We start from the raw sequence: 23,319 nt of genomic DNA on the forward strand, positions 1-23,319 counted from the left end.
CTACAACTAAAGTAAGTACATTTACTTAAGCACCGTACTTTTTTGAGGTGTTTGTACTTTACTTGAGTATTTCCAAAGTCCAATACTTTGACTTCTACTCCACTACATCTGAGAGGCAAATATTGCCCTTTTACGCCACTAAGTTTATTTCAAAAGTTCAGTTACTAGTTACCGTATTTTGATTATTATTACAAAATACAATTTAACACTTCAGCCCTATTTCAGCCATTTGAATATAGTGCATCATCAATAGCCACATTAGATTTGCATATTATTTCCAGTGGTTAAGAGTGCCCCCTGGTGCCTCTAAGAGGACAGTGCCCCTGTGTGCTCACAAGGTACAGGCCCCAATATTTCAGACCCATTTAAAAAATATCACACAGTTCAGCTTTACGAACAGTTAGTTTCAGTGGTGCACTTTGTTACATGCATAGTGAGAGGAGGATGGAGCAAGAGATCAACCGGAGAATCGGAGCAGCAGGAGCAGAATTGCAGTCGCTGTACTGTACTGTTGTGATGAAAAGAGAGCCGAGCCAGAAGGAAAAGCTCTCAATATATCGAGCAATCTTCGTTTCTACTCTCACCTATGGTCATGAAGTGAGGGTCATGACCGGAAGAATTCGATCGCGGATACAAGTGGCCAAAATTAGTTTTCTCAGATGGGTGGCCGGAGTAGGAGGAGCTAGCATAGGTGGTTCGGGCATCTAATACGGATGCATCTAGTAGGGAATCGGGATGCGTCTAGTACGGATGCATCTAATACGGATGCATCTAGTACGGATGCATCTAGTAGGGATGCATCTAATACGGATGCATCTAATACGGATGCATCTAATACGGATGCATCTAGTACGGATGCATCTAATACGGATGCATCTAGTACGGATGCATCTAGTAGGGATGCATCTAATACGGATGCATCTAATACGGATGCATCTAATACGGATGCATCTAGTACGGATGCATCTAATACGGATGCATCTAATACGGATGCATCTAATACGGATGCATCTAGTACGGATGCATCTAATACGGATGCATCTAATACGGATGCATCTAATACGGATGCGTCTAGTTCGGATGCATCTAATACGGATGCATCTAATACGGATGCATCTAGTAGGGATGCATCTAATACGGATGCATCTAATACGGATGCATCTAATACGGATGCATCTAGTACGGATGCATCTAGTACGGATGCATCTAGTACGGATGCATCTAATACGGATGCATCTAATACGGATGCATCTAGTTCGGATGCATCTAATACGGATGCATCTAGTACGGATGCATCTAGTTCGGATGCATCTAGTTCGGATGCATCTAATACGGATGCATCTAGTACGGATGCATCTAGTTCGGATGCATCTAATACGGATGCATCTAGTATGGATGCATCTAGTTCGGATGCATCTAATACGGATGCATCTAGTTCGGATGCATCTAATACGGATGCATCTAGTACGGATGCATCTAGTTCGGATGCATCTAATACGGATGCATCTAGTTCGGATGCATCTAATACGGATGCATCTAGTTCGGATGCATCTAGTTCGGATGCATCTAGTACGGATGCATCTAGTACGGATGCATCTAATACGGATGCGTCTAGTTCGGATGCATCTAGCATCTAGTAGTAGATGCCTACTGAACATCTCACTAGGGAGGCCCTCGACTCCTCGCTGCACTTCCCACTGGGAGGAGACCCCCTGGCAGACCAAGGACCAGATGGGGGGATTATATCGCCACACTGGCCTTCCTGGAACGCCTCAGGATCCCCACACACACATAAGTGTTGGATAGTGGATAGTGCTGCTAATAGCTGACCAAGAGATTAAAACAATTCTGAAAAATACTGAAGGAAAATAGGCAGTACAATACTGCAACTGTAGAAATGTCCGGCACAATATTTTAATGCCTCTTAAAATGTTCCTACAGTATATCATTGTTATTGTATGCTCTCTCTCCCTCTCCCTCTCTCTCTCTATCTCTCTCTCTCTCTCTCTCACACACACACAGTCCAGGCAGATGGCCACCCACCCTAGAGCCCAGTTCTGCCTGAGGTTCCTTCCCCTGGACTTTTTCCTTGACACTCTCTGCTCTATTATGTGAAGTGTCTTGAGAAAACATCTTGGCACTATAATACCATGTAATTAAATAACTAATAATTTGTTTTGACCAATACAATAAAATCAATGTAGGTATGTATGTAAGTAGCCAATAATGCCAATAATGCTTCCCTCAGGTAGGCATCTTGTTATCCCTGATGCCGCAAAATCCACCCATCTGTTATTCCAAACAGGTTAAAAGTTAGCCTCTTTCTCAGCCTTACTCATCTGCGAAGAGAAAAGCCTGGTCACAACCTACAGTAGACAGTGTTATGCTGGAAGTGTCGGGCCGGAACGTATTTCCCCCGGATACAATATTTTTCGACCAATCACTTGTTTAATTCATAGAGAATATAAACACATTTGTAAAGTGTCATTGTCATTTCCTTGAGTGGCAAAATCCTGCTACATCCGTCAAAATCCTGCTACATCCGTCAAAATCCTGCTACATCCGCCAAAATCCTGCTACATCCGCCAAAATCCTGCTACATCCGTCAAAATCCTGCTACATCCGCCAAAATCCTGCTATATCCGTCAAAATCCTGCTACATCCGCCAAAATCCTGCTGCATCCGCCAAAATCCTGCTACATCCGTCAAAATCCTGCTACATCCGTCAAAATCCTGCTACATCCGCCAAAATCCTGCTGCATCCGCCAAAATCCTGCTACATCCGTCAAAATCCTGCTATATCCGTCAAAATCCTGCTACATCCGCCAAAATCCTGCTGCATCCGCCAAAATCCTGCTACATCCGTCAAAATCCTGCTACATCCGTCAAAATCCTGCTACATCCGTCAAAATCCTGCTACATCCGTCGTCAAAATCCTGCTACATCCGTCAAAATCCTGCTACATCCGCCAAAATCCTGCTACATCCGTCAAAATCCTGCTACATCCGCCAAAATCCTGCAACATCCGTCGTCAAAATCCTGCTACATCCGTCAAAATCCTGCTACATCCGTCGTCAAAATCCTGCTACATCCGTCAGAATCCTGCTACTTCCACCCAAATCCTGCTACTTTTATTAAACCACTCAACCGGCTGGGTCTTGGCTTGGTTAAAAGTGCATAAATATTCAATATGAAAATACAATCGCTGACCTATTATTTGAGTGACATTTTCACTGAGCAACACAGCTCTTATAGTCCTTTCATTTCAAAACTTATATTTTTCTTTTAATCTACATATAATACCAGTTTGGACAGTGATATGTTCTCTATCAAAACTTTTGTTTCATCAGCGACAGGACGAATATTACATTTTTAGGCTATAGATTCCTGAAATGCCTCTGATATTCAAACAGTTCTTTGACAGTTAAGAGTCATGTCAATCAGGAAGGAAGCTTTTGTGAAGAGATTGCACATTAATCTGTTAGTTAACTTCACTATTGTAGTTTCACTTGGCAATTAGTATTGTATTGCTTACCTTGTTAAATTGATCATGCAGAGGCTATTTAGAGTGTGCGGTATGGCTCCTCATTGCGCTGTTCGGAGTCCTGAATATGGGCTCCACTCCTGTTGGTCATAAAATAATAATCGTTATAACTGTCCGCCGATTTGAAGAACATGGACACATTTCACTCTACTAGAGAAACTCGACTGTGCACAGGATCAGAGGTACCCATTTATTAAGGAAATAGGACATATAGTGTAGTGTTATAAATATTTGACTGTAAATTTCTTCCTATAATGACAAAATATGTTTAAAATGGTTAAAATGGCCTGTAATGGGGTGCCCACTGGCCAAATGGTCCAGGCGCATGCCACATATACTGTAGGCTTTGTCCTGACAACACGTTGCGAGTCCCGTTCATGACGACCTTTGCTTCATGACGACCTTTGCTGCATGTCTCTCCCCTTCTCTCCCTCCCTCTTTCCTGTCATTCTTCACTTGTAACTATTAATAAAGCCAGAAAAGCCTAAAACGAATCTTTTTTTTTAAAGGCCTGTAATTGATGATGCACCCTGGGAATTATGGCACAGCCTTTTGTGGATGACAATCTAAACCAGCCTAGCAGTTGCATAAGTATGATTCTGTAAATATTATATAAACAGAGGAGAGTGTTGTTATTGCGAAACAGTGAGCACTTACTATGAGACCTAGCAGATCATGTCTGTCTGTCTGTGTCTGTGTCTGTGTGTGTGTGTGTGTGTGTGTGTGTGTGTGTGTGTGTGTGTGTGTGTGTGTGTGTGTGTGTGTGTGTGTGTGTGTGTGTGTCTGTCTGTCTGTCTGTCTGTCTGTCCCGCTATACGTCCAAATATGGAGTGTGTTGCATCATCAGCTCCATATATGGGCACAAAAGGGGCCAGGTCCACATATACAGTAACAGCGGGACAGACACACAGACAGACAGACAGATGTCTGTAAAACTGGGGGGTCTGCTAGAGCCATAAAAAATCTTATGTGGGTCCCTGGCATATGTTTTCAAATGAAGGTCCGCTCAATTAGTGTCAATTTGGGGGTCCTTGACATGAAAAAGTTTGGGAACCACTGCGTTATATTAATTGTGATGTAGAGAAATGCTCAACATAATTCAGCTCTTGACACAGGCTGACATGTGCTTGAGACGAGCATAAAGGATACAGTTTCACAGGATCATGCCCGCTTGTCCCCACGCCTGTCAGACTGCCCACAACCCCTCCTACTTGAACACTTGCCTCTCATTGAAAATGTATTACTAGGCGCGCCAGTCATGTGTTCGTGCCCAATCAAGAATTTAGATTATTTAGAATTTATAATGAGCACAGAAGCTTGTATTGGGTTAGCAGCATAGAAGATAGCAATGACCCATTCAGTGAAGGCAGCAGCCAAGGACATATCAGGGAGTCCTCCGTTTTCATGTTTTAAATATCTATACTTGTCCTTTTTGGCCCAGAGCCATGCATAATCTGTTTTCCAAACGTTTACATAAACATGGTCGTGTGTGTGTGTGTGTGTGTGTGTGTGTGTGTGTGTGTGTGTGTGTGTGTGTGTGTGTGTGTGTGTGTGTGTGTGTGTGTGCGCGCGCGCGTGCGTGCGTGCCCTAATGAATGAACAGTTGTTAGGGACATTGCAACACTTAACCAGAAAGGTATCCCAATATCAGTCACCTTAATGTGAAACCTCCATTAAAGGAGGGGAGGAAAACAATCCAAAACAGGCACTGCTTCTCGTCCTTCTGTTTTTGCATACGTGTAGAAATTAAAATGGACTAGAAAATATTGCACAGGCACACCCTTGTGAGCTGCCAGCAAACTTCCTAGAAAGTTAGGTGTTGTAGTACTCAAACAAAACAAAACGTCTTGATTAATGAAGATCATTTATATCTTCATACCACAGTGAAATTTCCCAGTCACTGCATTGCTGCGATAAAAGAGTCACACTTTGCGCTCCCTTAACAAGTCAACAGTGTGGAAATGTAAGTGGTCCTGAAATACTGTACAACTACTTGTACAACTACTCATTCAAGTCACAATTCGCTTGATTTATTTCAACTGACATTTGTTGGCATCTTAACTTGAGAAAACGTGAGGTAAAAATACTATAAGTGACGCTAGTTTTGTGAATTAATTTACTTTTAAATGTGTGGCCCCCTGTGCCCCCCACAATATGACCGGAATTAATATTTCACCAAAACCATACCACGGGACTTGGGCAATCAATTAATACAGTTGTTGCAACCACTATATTAATGGCAAGTAAAAAAATTGAACTATCCCTTTACAAACAAAAGTGCAGACCTCTCAAAACAAACTGGTCAGGTTACTACTATGCCTGACGCCCAGAACTCACCCAACACATTGTACAGTACCCTTTGCTGGGGTACTGTAGGATGGCTCAGGTAGAGGACAGAGTAAAGCAACTTGCAATGGGCCTGGTCTTAAGATACCCATACCCATGTACCAGACTACTTCAATAGAAAACAGGGATACCCATACCCATGTCCCAGACTACTTAAATAGCAGAATATTAAAAGAAATACAAAGGCACAACACCAGAAAGAGCCCCACTGATCTCACCGAACCCAGTTTCATCACAAAAGTCAAGTTAATTCTACTGCTATGCTACCAGAATGTGGAATTCCCTACCAACAGTAATAATAAAAAAAAGTGTGGCTGCTTAACCTCCTTCAAAAATTGCTCTTAAAGAGCACTTACAGGTGGCTGCAATTTGTAACTGGACCCTGTAACAAGTAAAAAGTCTAAGCTCATCACCAGGAAATTCAGCCTGTATCAGTAGAAAGGTTATCTTAGGCTCTTCTGAACTACAAGAGTTCTCTGAAAAATGCAGTTTGGTCTATAAATATTTATTGCAGACATCAAGGTCGCTGATTTGCAATCTCAAGGCATACAGTACACATCAAGGTTTCTGACTACTCACATGTTTACACTACAGTACATATTTTCCCCTATCTTGTTTGCGGAGTTAAGACATCCAGTGAAAAAAACAGTGAGGCATTTCAGTGTATTTGTGCTAAAATGAATTAAGTTTTCAAATTAACTGTTAAATAAAAGTGATTACCTCAATAAATGGTTACAAATGATTTATATTATGTATTACTCTGTTATCCTGGCATTGTAGCGTTCCATTCAATCTGAAGTTATTTTCAAACAAAAAAGTAAAGTGTGATCGGCAAATGCTAAACAATTTAAACTAATGACAAGCACCTGTCAATCTCTTCCACATGAAGTTATACATTATACTAGACACTACAGGGCTGTGCTGTTCTATTGAATGTCAATAAAACATGTATTCGCCTTTAAAACAAGATTGTTTTAAAGGTGGGTCATAGTAATCCACAATGTCTAGAATCTAAGCTTCGACTACTATGACCCACCTTTAAATATTCTAGGCCCTGGAGCCAGACCTTCATCTGCACACTGATTGGCTGAGACATGCCCAGCACCTATGTCATTAGAAAATGTGTCACAAATTACTGATACATTTCACATTTACAAAAGTTAGTTTAAAAGTGTGTAGTTATTGAGAAGTCTGTGACTGAGGCAATGACGGCAAGGATGATTCTCTAACCAATCGTCTGGACAAACCACCGGTGCGCAGCCTGACAGGTGGTTGAATGCTTAGAATGGACACTGCAGGCTGAAATCTCCCATACATGTCTCAATGAAAGGGAGACCACCGACAATCAATGCAGATATTCATATTGAATTAACATAATCTACAGTACTACATATTGATCAAATTGATAATGTTATTCATTAAGCTCCTGATTGATGAACATAAATTCACAGGTTCAACAGACAGCATGCATCCAAAAGTGCTACAAACAGCACCGTAAAGGCTCCATGAGGGGACCATGCAGAGCCACATAATCACACTAGAGGACAACTGTTAAATGATTCAATATTATTTTATTTATGTATGAATAATGAGAAACCATGAGAAATGGATATCAAAACAGTATTTTTATTTACCATCAAGGCAAGACAACCATACTGTAGGAGACAGGAAAAACGATTTTGGATCGGACTGCGTTTTGCCCCAGTGAAATAAATTAAACGGCATCAGCAGGAAAATCATTGTTACTTATGTAACAAAGTCATGTCCATAAAATAAAATTGACTGGCCATAAGCTAAAATGACTCGAACCTTCACTATAGTGAAGTTACAAATGTAAATCCAAAAGTTTCTCTTACGAAAAAGAAAAAAAAGCAAACAGCCTTAATGTTTTTGTATTTTCCCTGTCAACATAATCTGAGTAGACGAATGATTAAGTAATTACCACTCTGCCTCCCCAACAGCTTTAGAAAACACATAGTCCCTGCCTGCATAGGACATTATGCCATCCTTAAAATGGAACTTCCAGCGGTTTTTACTGCGGTGAATCTGTAATTTGAAAAGAATATTTTAATAAATACAGATAACATACACTTTGTAAAGAAACATTATAGCCTACAGGAAACCAAGGTGTTCTTACTTTGTCATACTGGCAAACAATCACATTGTCTGTGTCAAAGAGATCTGGAATGTCTTGCTCAATTACATCATCTCCCGAATTCAAAGGATCCTGTTGCCGGAGAGAAAACATGGGTAGAATAAAAATCTGTTTACTAAACCGCACAGCCAAAGTCATGCTGGATTTTAGGAAACAATTAACAAGAAATGATTCACTAATTCTGTACATTTAGTATTCCTCCATGGATGGATTTCCTTCCATGGACATTTTAGTGGTAACATCATGAGTAAAGAGTTATTCTGTACAACAGCCCCATCTACTGATCGTTCAACACAATAAAAAAAGGACATGGTTTACTTTGGGACAAGATGGTGAGAATTTGACTTTATCCCATACCTCTTCTTCCTTAAAATCATCAAGCTCATCAGCTCCATCATCACTGCTGGAGGAGAGACTGCTACCGTCACCACTTTCATCCACATTGATTGCCTCTGCATTGATCATACGTAGAAAATCATTTTCTCCCAAAGGAGCTCCCTCTTCCTCAATGTCAGAGTCGTCGGCTGGCCCATCCAGCTGAATAATGTCTGACAGGTCAGGCATGTAGTCCATCGCTCGCTTTGGAAACAAGAGAAACATGCACGTGTTAATTGTTATGATGCAATGAAGCTCAAATTTGTGCAAGTCACCCCTATCGCGCTTTTAAAGTATCTCATTGAGTAATTTATACATACGTACACTTGACTTAACCACTTCTGTATGCCTGTCCAAATGCAATTAGTCAATGACATGGCAGCAACTCAAATCCATTTAAACCTAACCTGTGTAGACTGTAGTGTTGATTTTTTTTTTTTTATCCCACGATTTTGTAACCCATTTTTCACCCCTGTGTCAATCATCTACTGTGATCCTGGGCTCTACACACCCTCTGCCAACCTGGGGAGAGCAACGGACTTAACTCATGCTTCCTTCATGCTTGAGTGTCCAAGTTGCTCCTTTACACCCGACAGGGGGGAGTTTCCCTGGTTGGACGTAGCGCGTGAAAGGAACACGTTATTCCAACCAGTTCCTTTCCCCTCCATCAGGCGCCCCGGCTGGCCAGGGGGAGGCAGTTTAGAGACCAGGATTACTGCATGTTTTTGTGAGGGTACCTACCCTAGGGGACACGGGGAGAACATGCAAACTCCACACAGAAAGTTCCCTTTTAGATCTCTTGTCCACTAGTCCCTCCATAACATTTTTGTCTTTTTAGTTTGTTGACAAAATTGTCAATGTATTTAGTCTTAGTCATCATAGCTTAGTTTTTATTTCATTTGCATTTAGTTTTTCAGTGAAAAAAAGGTAGTCGAACATTTTGTCATAGTTTTAGTCAACAAAATCAATACTGGTAGACTGCAATTTAAACTGTACCAAAAAAAGAAGAAATGTGATTTAAGTGACTTTGAAGAAGCTAGTCCGAGAATCTTTCCACGCACAACCATCACTAGGGTTAACAGAGAATGGTTCGTAAAGATTCCAGTGGATAGCAGACAGTTCAGTGGGCTAAAAGGCCTTGTTGATGCCAGAGGAGAATGGAGCTGACAGAAAGGCAACAGTAACTCAAATAAGCACTCGTTACCACTGAGGTGTACAGAAGAGCATAGCTGAAAGCACACACATCAAACCTCGAGGCAGATAGGCTACAGCAGCAGAACATTACACCAGGTGCCACTCCCTGGCAGGTAAGAACAGGAAACTCCAATTCACAAAAGGATCACCACATTTGCGCAAAAGATTGGAAAAACTTTGCCTGGTCTGATGAGTCTCCATTTCTGCTATGGCATTTGTTTGGTAGGATCACAATTTAGTGCCTAAAACATGAAGGAATGAATCCATCCTGCCTTGTATCAATGGTTCAGGCCACGTTCAAACTAAGGTCACTTAAATCACCCATCTTCCCCCATTCTGATCGTTTGGACCATTTCTACATGCGTAGATGCATTGAGTTACTGCCATGTATTTGGGCTTGGCTGATTTAAAAAAAATTGTTAACATGTATTTTGTTGGACAGGCTTTCCCAATAAAAGTGACCACTAGGTGTATGTTGAGCTGTTGGCCTTGAACATGTATGATGATTTGTATCATTTAATCCCAATGTGATTAATTTGGCCAAAAAAAAGGCTTAAAGTGTTGAGTTAAATCCCTATTTTTAAAGACACAATCCTAGTCTAAATTACCTCATTGGGCTTTGGAGGGACATTTCCTGCTGCTGTAGCCTCATCTTCATCACCAATTGTTATCACTTCTTGTGGGATCTCAATCTCACTGGCCATGTACTGCGATACAGGCACCAAAGCCTCTCCAGTTTGGACATCAAAATCAACCACGTTGTTGGCCGAGGACGAGGCCATACCCATGGTCAGAGGCTGTGGACCCGGCTCGTTGCCTTCCAAGGAGACAGCTGCCTGCACAGGCGGCGGCATTTCAGGCTGGGAGACTCTAGCAACTACACATTGTGGCTGCTGAGGTATAAAGGTGGTCGTTTGCGCCGACAACTGAGGTGTAGACGAAATTGGAACAGAGGTCTTCTCTCCTCCTTGAGACAGCATCATGTTAACCACAAGTGGGCCTTTGGCGGCTGACTGAGGGCCCTTCCACTCAGTCACTTTAATTGGGGCTCGCTGACCAGCCTGGCCTACTGGGCCCTGGGTAACTACCACTGGAACATTAACCTTGTAAAGTTGACCTTAGAGAAACAAAGAGTTATATAAAGGACATCACGTTATCAACAAACATGTGGGGGGGGGGTAATGTATTATATATTTTTCCTTTTAGCATCACTTCGCCTTACCAGAGGCTGTTTGCAGAGTGACTCCGGCTGGTATTTGCACGGGACAGTTCAGGCCAGCAGGAAGAGAGAAAGTAGTAAGGGCGGTAGAGTTGTTCTGCAGTTTAAAATTACCGGTACGTTAAAAAGAATACACATAAACATACATGCATATATTTAGCTATACACAGTGAAAATATACATATATGTATCTACACGGTGTGTGTGTGTGTGTGTGTGTGTGTTGTGCATGGCAAGCTCTAGAGACATATTCTCCTATTGAGATCACCATGTCAGCCAAACAGTAGTTTCAGCAGATGATTTGGTAGGATTCAAGGCTGAGGAGAAGGTCATTGATAGTCAAGGGTGTTGACGTGAAGGTCATTGATAGTAGGACTAGTTCACCCAAAAAAGGACTTATTTTCTATGAGACAAAAAAACCTGAAGAATCTGTGAATTCAAGGCTTCATAGGGTTATATAATTGATAGGAAATAAGTCATTTATTTTGTGAACTACTACTAACAAGTGTTTAATCAAAAACTATTTTCTCAATGTGATCACTGTTACCCAACGTAAGTTGTGGAATCAACTTTGTTTTTAACACACTATGTAACATTTTTAGTTAATAAAATGTTTTGTGCAATCCGTGTATCAGAGTATATGGTGATACAATAGAACGTATGCATTTGGTCTGCTCTTCTATGTATTCTGTGGTCTGGTTTGACACTGGTTGACAAGTGGGGGTCAAAATTAAATGTATCCCCAATCAGGCAGACTCTATAGGCTCAGTGGTAGACACTTGAGCACTTGTGCAGGGACCCAGTTTGAATCCCAGGTAGGATATGAAAGGTATAGGTTAGGCGTATAGGTTTAAAGCATCATCAGTACTGTGCATCCAGCGAATACATTAAGGTGAAAAAATAATTGTTTACTTTTAGCCTAGATTCTGTGAATTTTCTAAAAAATAGACATGAATTTATTTGCCAATTTATTAGCTTACAGTAATGACTGAATTATTCATTCAGTCAGTCATCGTTTCACTTACCACTGTCCTTTCTTGGTTTCCTCCTCTTTTCTCACTACCAGACGAATATCGAGACCTCTTCACTTTTCTGGTAGCAATTTAAAGTAGCACGATCAAAATACTCACGCACGTTCAGTCAGTGAAACGCAGACAACCTCATTAAGGGGGCGGAAAATGTTACGATGCTGCACACTGAATATAGCCGCCACTCAACACCCTCTTTCTCTTTGTTCAGGGCCGTGAGCTGCACATAGATTTTTGCGGATGGACATAAATTGGCCTTTGGGAACACCAGTAGCTTGTCTTACATGTTGGTCAAAGTTGTCTCTGTTGTCATCTTGACCTGACATTATTACCCGACAAAATAAAACATGCAGGCTAGATGAGGTTTAAGCATCAGGTGCCAACAACATCAAAAGATTTTGCAACTTGCCTTGACAGAATAACTGCGGATATGATGACCAGGGGGGATCACAACTGGTGCTGAAGCTGGGGATACAGATTGAAGACAGCATTTAACACTTTGGTTAGATTAGGATTAGCCCATGGCCCATGATTTCTGCTCCTCCCCGGTAGAAAACGATGGAGAACACTGACGTCACCAAATTTGGAGCAACGCCCCCTCTGCACTATCGTTTAGCGAAATACAAGGAAGTGGGCTTCCTATGCTAAATTTTTCAATGGGTTTCCCCAGGATTTTCATTTGAGCCGAATGCGAACGAAAATAAAAGCCTGGGTACCGAGGCTAGATTAGGTTGAAAATAAAATAAACACCAGTCTCCTTTCTGGACGATTTTAGCCATCCGCACTCACTCGTCCTTAATTGCATGCAATACTGTTGAACACCTACTGTGTCCTTTGAAGGCTGCAGCCTATGAAAGCTAGACAGTTTGCGTCCTTCGCACACAGGCTCTGAATTTGGAAAACACGTTTTTGAACAGCAGTGAACACTGATACAGGCCTTTTCACTTGCTCATGCTGATCACACACCTTCAGTAAGGTTGCAATGCTGACAATTTTATGACGTCACAAAAACCTGCGGGCCAAAAAGAGCAACAAGGTCAATTGTCCTGTCCTTAACCCTCCCTATTCTGGGTGCAAATGTTTGTGGTAAATAAATAGCCGATCTGCAAGCTCAAAATCAAATGCTCTGTGTCGTGAACTTGTTGATTGGCTATTTTTGGCAAAGAGATTTGGCGTAGAGGTATATACGAGCATACCTAGTATAAAGCCCTGGGGGAGGGGTCAGTGTTCCATTTAGGCCTGACGTGAAAAAAATAATCTTCTGAAAGAATATATTCAAAGATTTGTGCCGCATTTTCAGGATTAAAAAATATATATTTTCAGTTGGTTTTAAATTGAGAATCATGGTTGTACCTGTGTTATTTGGAGCAGTCTGACTGTAGCTGGATGGAAGTTGCAGCACAAAGTTGGAGGGGTTTGTACCTGTGTTATTTGGAGCAGTCTGACTGTAGCTGGATGGAAGTTGCAGCACAAAGTTGGAGGGGTTTATATCTTGCCTTGGGTCATGCATTGCTTTCGACTGCATCATCTTTGACTCCCAAAGCTGTAAGAAAACAATTAAGGAATTTAGCAGACAGTCTTATCCAGAGTATTTTAAGCGCAAGACCACAGTAAATTGAATGAACAATGCTGGCCTAGGTTCGCCAGCTGAGCCTGCGGTTCAGTGCTGCTGGTGCAGTGGGAGGCTAGCATCGACCTGCCATAACAGTAAAGGCATGAACCTTATAGTGTACAAATTGCAGAGTAAAAAGTCCTTCAAAGTAAAGAATATAGCTTTAAGTGCTATCGTTTTGGTTAAAACCAAAACAATAAAAGGTGATTAGTAGGCTATATTGTTTGTAGCAGTCTCCCCAGATCAAACATGTACATTTTTTAGGAGGAGGGTATCCAATTTAATCCAATCAGCATCAATGTTGGTAGTGTTCAGTTCAAAATAGTTCCAATGTTGTCTGCTCTTTTTGTTTCCATCAATTCATTTCACATTCATCACCTTTAAAACAACAATGATCCATTTGTATGCTATGTCAGTTCACGTTGGGTCACTTGGGTGCACATTATTGTAATTCCTGACCTGTTGGCAACTATTTGACCAGACATGTTATGTTAATAACAAACGAAACGTTGTGCAAACTCACATGTCTCAAATTGTCCAGGATACGGCACTCCAGTTCTTCTTCCGAGTACAGTTCCCTCATACTCTCAATCACATCATCAATGATGGACAGGTACAGTTTGGACTGAGACAATTGCAGTTCACAAAGATTAAGAATTATTAACTGATAACGGAGACAGACATCAACATGGAAAAACAAATGAGCAAACAACCATCGATAGGTTGGACATATGGAACTCTACTAAAACGACTCAAATATAGATAAATTGTTCGACTATAGGCTATAGCTATAAACATAAGCTCTGCTTACCACTGTTGTATTTGTCAACATCACTCAGAGTATTAAGAGAAGAAAGGGAAATGTGACTGGACTGCAATATCAAGTGTAAAACAAACACACTGACTTTTCGTTTGTGCAACACTTTTGTGACACAGGTGTTCGCAATTACCCGGATGACACACACAGCGGGTGCCCAGAGATGACGTCAGAAGTTTGTTGCATAGAGTTCTATGGTTATTATTATTATTATTGTATGTTATTGTATTTGTGTTTGTTTATTTGTCCTGTTTATGTGCTATATTTTATAACTGAATTGTCTAATATATTTATTATCAAGGAAACATGGGTTGTTGGCTAGTAGGCTACTAAACAAAAACAAACGTAGGCTAACCACACTGCTCAATGGGTCTATCATTCGAATAGCCTTTCTAAATATTATATTCAAAACAATGGCGTGTGTGCGCAGACAGCATTATTTTAACTCCACACGATCATTTATATGAAGAGTAACAGAAGGCATACAAATTGTTTCACTTTTGACATAAATATACCTGTTGCTACTTGTCAAGTCACCTCATACAAATCAAATCACTGTTGCAGACTGATGAGAGCTTTCTTTCTTGTTTAAACAAGTCAGACAATTCCAATCAGATTAGAGGCAATGGGTCATATGCTTTTTTTTATTTAAATAAGTAGTAGTCCTCCACCAACCTTCACAAAATGAGTCCAAAAGTTTAATGAAAGATAAACAACAAACTTGTTGTAAATTATCTTCTTTTACAAAAGCAATTTTAAGTAAAAAATAAAATGTTTAATGTTTTTTCTGAACATAAATTATGTTTATCTTGTGATGCTCATTTTTATGAATTAACTTTTAGCTCTTTTATGAAGGTTGCCAATCATTCTGGAGGAGTGCATATGATCCAAATACAAGCTTACATTCTATATAAACTGTTAATTTTACAATTAATAAAGTAATTAGTTAAATGTAAAGTGCTAGGCAAAGGTTACTTGCTCAACCAGTCTAGAATAATTCAAGCTTAGTATAAGTATCTGTTCATGTCCGTAAGACATTTCACCAAGGCTGTGTGATTCAAGGTTTCCCCTGCCACTTAGTTGCCAGAGCAAATCTTTTCATTTAATTATTCTCTTCTGCAGCAGCAACTTTCTTTATGCTCAATTTCTCCATTTACATCTCTGATCATTTCATTGTGTTTAGGAGTGAAATTGTTTGTTAATTCATGAACTAGAAAATCACAGACAACTCATCTGGTGTCAAATAATCGTCATAGAAATTGGCCTTCGTGATATCCAAACGTCAATATGCTCAGTAAGACAGTAAAGGCCTCTTCATAAGCCAGTTTTCGGTGATAAGGTGACCACCAAACATGGGTGAGTCTCTTATCACCACAGCGTGACGTCATGTTGTCGTTTCCGGTGGTCACCTTATCACCTAAAACTGGAATATGAATAGGCCTCAACACAAAGATGTAGTATTAACAGCAGGAGTACTGCGGCCATACTGTAAAAGAATGGTGCATGTGTTTGCACTCACTGTGTGGGCAACTGGGTGTCTAATGGTTCTCGTCTCCAGAGGCTTGTTCTGTCAGGACGGTAAACTCTTAGGCTTTGTTCAGACTGCAAGCACATCTGATTTGTTTCTCAAATCTAAAGGAGGCTGACTGTCCACACTATTAATTGCAATTCATCAGATTGGATTTGTCGAAAATAATAGCTTTGATCTTTTTTGTTTTCTTCTTCTGTTCAGACTTGATCAAACCAATCTGAATAGGTAAAAAAACTGATTTGTGCCACCAGTCTGAACATAGCCTTAATCTCTTTAAGTATATGTGTCGATAGCCATCAATGTTTTGAAACAGGGGTATTTTTGTAAAATTTTAAATTTCTGTTCATCAAAGATATGCTAGGTTGAAAGTGGTTAAGAAATGACAGGAGAAACCCTGATGTGATTCCATGTATTTGACAATCCAATATAGTCTTTTATCGTATTGTTCCCGATCCCTTTTCTGCATGATAACGTCTTGGCAAATGTCTTGGCCCAGAGGAGCAACTGCTGAAGAAATCACTGGGTCATACAGCCAGACTGCCTCTGTGTTTCTGTTTCAATCCACTTCTTCTCTATCTCCACCTAATGGGACAGATGAATATCACAAATTGTGTAGGTTAATATCACAAATCTTGTCATGCAGGAATGTTGTATCTCCGTCTACAAGCTCACAAGGATTTGTGTGTCTGTCTGTGGCTTTTATAAATATTTTAGCAATGGAAAATATTAACAAGCTTGTGATTCAATAATAACTATATTGAAAAGTAAGTTTCGTTTTGGAAAAAAAACTCAACTCTGTTGACGTATGTATATCAGACATCTTACCTGACAGTGATACCGTGTCCAGCTGGTCACATTCTTTTGAGGCTGGATGTCATTTACCGTGCCCAGCGACTTGATCCTTGTCTGTGACACAACTGCTCCCATAATTTCACATTCCATGGTGACAAAAGGGTACCAATCACTTGGGATTTCCTGATCTGACCCCAGCTCCAGCTTGCAGGAGAATGAATGGGGATGATCCACTGCTGCCCATGAGAACAAAGAAAACGCGTGCAGTTATCGTATCGTATTATCTCAGGAAGCTATGAGAAGGCATGTTCCAAGTGACTTGTGATGATGTTTAACATTAAGACCTTGCGGAAATTGATGTCTTACCTGTATTCTTCGCAGGCAGTCTGTCAATACTCCAGACGATAGCTGAATATGCATTCTCGTACTTGACTGTGCCAATCGACACCTGCATGACAGGCTGAGACTCCGCAGCACTGACTGAGCCCAAGCAAGCGTTTCTGTTCATACGAGCTTTTAGTGACCTCTGTCGCAGTAAGGCCACTGTTCGTGACACTTTGATCCAGTCACCTGGCACTGGTACACGGATCACTGCATTCTCGCAGAGTGGCTGCATGTCAGAGGTTCCTGCAAAGGATGCCGACATGTTCAGGAAAGCCTGGAGCTCCACATAGGCACCTTGTACAGTGACCACAGCCTTGACGGAGAAAGGCAGCTCTGTGCATCCTAACGCTACGGTTTTGTATCGCATCAGTTCCACCCTACAAGCATCAGGAGGGGAGAATTTAACGAGACGGGACCTCTGAAATTCCACCTCATTGATGCATTTGTGAAAGTGGCAGTCTGCGATCTCCATCCAGATCTCGTTATCCTCCTCAGATCCATAACTGGAGTCAAACCGGAGTAGCCCCAGGTCATTAAGTGCCAGGAAACAATCAGCGTCCTCACTTAGAAAAGCTAGGCAATGAATCTGTGTGAAGGCCACTCGTTCCATGACTCCACCAGCTTTATCCAGCTGTACCCACATGTGATCAGTGATCTGCAGCGACAGTTCCTGTTCCTCGTAATGGCGTCTTTGTGGGTGAGGTGTAGACAACTTAAAGATCTCCTCTTCCATGGTGACCAGCAGGTCCTCCATATCGCCATGCTCGGTAGTACCAAACTTGAGCAGCTGCTCGATCTCGGCCTCGTGCGTCACCTCCAACTTGGGATGGTACCGTTTCTTCTCTACGTACGAGAAATGTTCCACCTTTACAGAGAGGATCTTGCGGGACTCGCCATAACTCTCCAGCTTAAGCTCGGAAAGCCTGCATTGCGGAAGGAGCTGGAACTCCTTGAATGGCTTCTCCAGCCCTCGCTCGTAGTACATCTGCAGCACGCCGCCCGGGAGAAGGCGCAGGAAGATTGGGCCCCACTGTCGAGAGGACATACGGTTCTTTTTTTCTGGGATCCTGAGCATCAAAGACCAGCCGTCTCTCTTCTGGCTACGGAACAGACCTTGGGGAACAAACCGCAATGGACCCTGCCTCACCTCCTTGCTCGTTGGATCTGTTTTGCAATTTAGCTTTCTCTCACCATCTCTTACTGTCTCTGCTTCATCATCCTTCTCTGCTCGAAGCCCCTCCAGCTTGTGGCAAATGTAAGAGTAGGAGCTCTGGATTTGGTCACGCGGTGGCTCAGCACCATCTTTAGTCCGAATAAAGAAACGTGGCAGGCTGGTCTCACATTCTGAATCTGAAGAGGAGCTCCCCACATCAACTCCATGGCCAGCCCCCTCCCAGAAGGGGTTGAAGTGTCCCGAGTCTCCCTGGAAAGAAGGGAAAGGGTTTGGTCCATCTGACGGTTTGTTCAGGACCTGTGGACTGTCCTCTGGGCCTGGAGAGGACATGGATATGGCAGATGTGCTGGAAAAACTGTGGAACACATTGTTCGTTTCCCATGAACCATAGTGAAATGGGGAGGCAGTGCTGGGATTCGCACTCACTGGAGTGCAGAAGGGAGTGTTGCATGGCACACAAGAACTTCCATTAAGACCTGAATGTATTTGAGGGGATTCCAGGGAACTGTTGAAGCTCCAGGACGGCTCTCTAATGGGAGGGAGAACCAGCTTCAGACCATTAGGACGGGGTATTGATCCTTTGTTTGACCCTGATGAAGACGGGGGTTTTTGAGGGGAGGACAAAGGTGTGCTCTCATCATCAAATGTCACCCAGTTTGAGTTGTTCATTGCGGAGATTGTCTGGAGACCAGGTTCAAAACAACAGTTCTGCCTTTGCTGGCTTAATCCTCACGCTCATCAGAGGCCCACGTGTCTGTAAGAGAACAAATTGGCATAATTTAGTACCATGTAATATGCAAGTACACATCTGTAATTTTCCTGTGATACTTTTCACATTGTAATACATAGGCTATTATGGAGATAATCCAATTTGCAGATGATTAAAAAAAGGCTATGCAATTCCTAGGTAATCTGGGATAGATCAAAGTTTATTTGAGTTATCCATGCTCACAAATCAACTTTTTATTTATGTATATTTATGGTTAATTTCTTGTTGTTAGCAACACAACTGAGGTCAAGATGTAAAAGCTTTAACAAGCTGATATTTAATCAATTGACATTTGACAAGTTAAATTGCTATAGTTAATGTTCAAAGACTCTTCAAAGTGAATTTAAGAGTCAAGATGCTTCTGAAAATGCCATGCTTTGAAATGTAGAGCCTTTATTACTTGGTAAACCTACTCTAAAAAAGTACTTCTGTGGGGAAAACCGCTGCATACAATTAACCAGTATGCAGTGAACTGTGAGAACTAGGCTACAGGGCAGAACAGCTGGTGCTGCATGAGGCTTTGGAGGGGACCACAGCTGGCTGAATATGGGACACGCTACTGTGCACTGTAATACCAGAGACAATTATTTGTTGTAGAAAGCTTTGTGCAATACATACTACCTCTAAAACTTCTGTCTTATGCTGAAATGAGAAATACCTCAGGTACTATTACCGGTAGGCTACCACAAGAGGCAGAGAGTAAACATTGAAATGCTATCTTGCTATTAATTATCTTGCTAATCATTCACCGCATAGTTAAAACAACTGTCAGCCTTTGATGTGTTGGCAACATGGCAAGCACCACCAGCTCTTGGGCCACAGAGGCAGGCACTTAAAAAAAGCGTGATTACTAAAACCACATCTCAGAGATAGGCTATATGAGAAATTAGTTGAATGTGTAAAGCCACAATTACAGCCTCTTCACTCCTTTCATGATTTTCATCACAGCCTTGGATGAAGACAACCAGTCATCCCCCTATAGCTACGGATAAACAGGAAACCAAGAGCTCAGATTCTGGGTCATGTGCTGGAAATGCATCATACAAAGCCTGGAGGAGCATGTCTGTCGCTCACCGAAAATAACTGATTTTCAGCTGAACAACGTGACACAATGAGTCATGTTCATTTTTTTCTTTCATTTTTTTCAATTCAAAATCAGTTATTTCCAGTGGTCAATGGCAGACAAATACTGCCACTCCTCTCCCCATCTTATTATAGTCACTTGACTGGTTCTGAGAGGCCAAGAAGAAAGGTGAGGTCACCCAGTCTTATTGTACAGAGGAGGCCCACTATACCCCACTTCCAGTGCAGTGAGTCGACTCAAGTGGAGGAAGCAGCGAAATAAGAGGTTGCTGCATCTAGAGGACAAATGAGACATTCCACACATTCCTTGGGGACGAGGAGCTTTCACACAGGAAATACCAGCCTACTCTATTCCTCACAAGTATTATCTTAATTACTTTTTTTTTTATAACATTTCAAGAAACAAATGTGGTCTTTCTTACCGTATATCATCACTGCCTAACTAACCAAATGTGACATTTGAAGACGGAAGTTATGAACCTCAACAGCAGTGATTATTATGAATGTATGTCTAATTAACAGTATGTTCACTTGTCAATATTGTCAATTTGAACATACAACAACAACCAATAAAGCAATCCAAAAACATAACAGCTTGCATGTTAGTTGTGCGCAGCTGCTACAAACCTCATATTTAGCCCTAGAGATGCATTGATGCAATGACTGGAGAAATCGAATGGTAATGGATGTGTGGCATAATTGTGTCAGCTGTTGCGTGGCACTCGCTCACTCAATAACTTCACAGCTTGTTTTCAAAAGAGGAAAACTCGATTCACGCGTGAAGAGAAATCCATGGTGTGAAAGTAGCCTAGGAGCGACATCTGTAAAGAAGTTGTGTAAGCCAATAACTTAACTAATAGTAATAATCTAAATAACTAAATCATTTTACCAAAACATTGTAACTAAAAACACCCAGATGGTGGCACAATGTAGGCTACAGATCATTTGTTAGAGACACAACACAACAGTCAAGGCCTGTCGTATATCTCACCACTCTGGCACAGAAATCGCCGTTGTTTTGATGTTAAATCTTTGTGTAAACTCTGGTTTGACCGCAGTTACATTGTAGATGTTTCAAATCTGACAATGTATCCATTCATTTAAAGCAACAACAGGACTGACATGTTTTACCTAACTTCTGCAATAGGCTACAGTGCGGACCCAAAATACTTCTTTTTTTTTAAGTTTGTTGTAAGTGTTGCAGTTGTCTTAAAAAAAAAAGATAGAAGACGGGACAAAAAAACGAAACAATACTCACAGATATATACACGACTGTAGGCTATGATATCAGCTCATGACTACCTCGGTTTAGAGAGCACATCTTGATTTCTGATGTCGGACGATTTTCCTCAAAATGGCAGAGCAGCGGAAAAGCTGGGGAGTTGTTATAATAGCTGTGCAGAGTTGTGGTCCGTACTAGAGCGGGACAGGACAGCCCTGTCAAGGAGGAATAAACTGTTACCGAACGGCCTGTAGGAGGAGGATGATGAACTCTACTCTTCCCTCCCTCCCTCCCTCCCTCACTTCATTAGCGTGTGGCCGGTTGGTTAAAGGGCCACTAATGTTTTCTTCTGTGTCGGAAGAAGTGGCTACTACTAGGCTACTCCATTTTTTTTTACAAAAGGAAATAAAAAATGAATACCACAAGATAAAAATAGCCCAATCTGTTACAAGTAAAGTCCAGAATTCAAAATGTACTTGAGAAGAATGAAACATGAGTAAAGTACAAAAGTATTAACTAGCCTATAAAAATGATTGTGCTTTTTAAAGGTAATTTCGAAAATGCCATCTTTCCTCCCCCCAGCAATATGTCTCCAACCCCTCTGTAAAGTAAAATTGTATTCATTAAAATAAGCTTTGGAGCGGATTGCAATGTTTATTTCTATATTCTTCAGTTTTCACACTAAGATCTTTGTGAACATTTATGTGTGGCATTATCCTCTTCTGAGCAGAAGGACCAATTAAACCTTGACTGGTTAAAGTAACTAACGTTACTAACCCATGAATTATTATTATTATATTCAAGAACCTATGAATACAATCATTCAATTTTCAAATCAAACTTTATATGTTTCCACATACCGGTATATGGTTATTGCTATTGGGTGTACTGTATAATAATATGAGTATAACTTTTCATGTTTTAGGTTTGGGAGGCGAGGTGGGTGACCTAAAGTATGTCACTATTGCGCAGCCTAACACACACAGACCCATCGACCACTGCAACACACACACACACAGACCCATTGACCACTGTCTGCAACACACACAGGAACCGCTCACTTCACATTATGGTGTGATTTATTTTACCAGCTGCTTTATTTCACGCCCACTTGCTGTAGTTGAGACCTATGTTTCTCATTGGCTGTATACTATACATATCGTCCTGATTGGCTGCCTCGTCTCTATGCAACCACACACGCCTCTAGCCGACCTCTCAGCCATGGGATTTAAGGCAGCTGCGGGTAATTAATTGATGTCATCAATTCTTGTCTCTAATGCAGTGGTTCTTAAAGTGGGGACCAGGGACCATCAGGGTTCCTTGAGGGGTCAGAAGTGGACCTTTTTAAGCCAAGGACTGTAACTATGTGTGTGTGTGTGTGTGTGTGTGTGTGTGTGTGTGTGTGTGTGTGTGTGAGAGAACCACAGATCTAATCCATGTACCAAAACAACCCAGAGGTCCTTACTGTATGTTCTGGTAACTGTACTCTGCACACAGTACAGAATAGACTAGAGGGTGATTTATAATTAGTTGCGTGCCAGTGTTGTGCACTGAAAATAGCCCATTTGCAAGCTTAAAATGCATTGCAGCATGGTGTTGTGAGCTTGTAGATCTGTTATTTTTGGTGCACAACCCAGGCTTAGGTTGTGCAGGGCACAACAGCATACAAAATGACAATAAAACAAATCACCGTAAAAGCCCCAAAAAATGTGGAAAATAGACATTTTTAACTTCTGAATAAATGCCTTTGTTGTATATTCCTTTAAAAAATGTATACAATTACAATACAATAGTGTTCATTGAAAAGAGCGTATATTCACATTAACCCTTTTTATCCATATATGATAGAACATTAATTGACTATTGTGCTACACAAATGTTCTAAGTGCACATCCATGTACTTTGGTGATAAAACTACCATTGTTACAGAGCAAGTTCACAAAGACAATCAGACGCCAGTTCATGAACTCTAGTTTGTCTGTCCTGTACTGTACTCTAGGTCAGGGGTTCTCAACCCGTGGGTCGTGACCCCTCGGGGGGTCGCCACAATATTTTAATCAACTGAATGGCTGGA

At 41.3% G+C, this 23,319-nt stretch overlaps 2 protein-coding genes across 4 annotated transcripts; both read right to left on the bottom strand.

Annotated features, from left to right (window-relative positions):
- Window positions 1–7,828: 7,828 nt before the first annotated feature.
- Window positions 7,829–14,305, bottom strand: gtf2a1l (general transcription factor IIA, 1-like; the record flags this gene model as incomplete). The annotated part of the gene is made up of 9 exons (XM_080782893.1): window positions 7,829–7,936; window positions 8,028–8,117; window positions 8,403–8,624; window positions 10,223–10,731; window positions 10,837–10,930; window positions 12,271–12,326; window positions 13,215–13,404; window positions 13,997–14,098; window positions 14,285–14,305. The coding sequence occupies 9 exons, from the start codon at window positions 14,303–14,305 to the stop codon at window positions 7,829–7,831; spliced, it is 1,392 nt and encodes a 463-aa protein (XP_080639019.1).
- Window positions 14,306–14,742: 437 nt separating this feature from the next.
- ston1 (stonin 1) lies at window positions 14,743–21,447 on the bottom strand. Of its 3 annotated transcripts, none has more exons than XM_080781405.1 (4): window positions 21,326–21,447; window positions 16,980–18,925; window positions 16,647–16,849; window positions 14,743–16,403 (listed from the first exon to the last, which is right to left on the bottom strand). In XM_080781405.1, exons 2-4 carry the CDS (start codon window positions 18,838–18,840, stop codon window positions 16,338–16,340), a joined length of 2,130 nt encoding a protein of 709 aa, XP_080637531.1. In that variant the 5' UTR covers window positions 18,841–18,925; window positions 21,326–21,447; the 3' UTR covers window positions 14,743–16,337. The 3 variants fall into 3 exon arrangements, with proteins under 3 accessions (XP_080637531.1, XP_080637532.1, XP_080637530.1); XM_080781406.1 differs by having other exon boundaries at window positions 16,647–16,846; window positions 21,282–21,445; XM_080781404.1 differs by having other exon boundaries at window positions 21,282–21,445.
- Window positions 21,448–23,319: the final 1,872 nt, after the last annotated feature.

This window comes from Protomyctophum bolini, assembly GCF_963924005.1.
Source record: "Protomyctophum bolini genome assembly, chromosome: 14".
NCBI classification, from domain to species: domain Eukaryota; kingdom Metazoa; phylum Chordata; class Actinopteri; order Myctophiformes; family Myctophidae; genus Protomyctophum; species Protomyctophum bolini.

Bases quoted from the DNA above. Each gene is read 5' to 3' on its own strand.
- ston1 (XM_080781405.1), bottom strand. From the start codon at position 18,840: ATGAACAACTCAAACTGGGTGACATTTGATGATGAGAGCACACCTTTG. The intron at 16,850-16,979 runs GTAAGACATCAA...TCTCATGGGCAG, and splicing joins ACTGCCTGCGAAGAATACAG to CAGTGGATCATCCCCATTCA. The intron at 16,404-16,646 runs GTAAGATGTCTG...CTGTCCCATTAG, and splicing joins GGACACGGTATCACTGTCAG to GTGGAGATAGAGAAGAAGTG.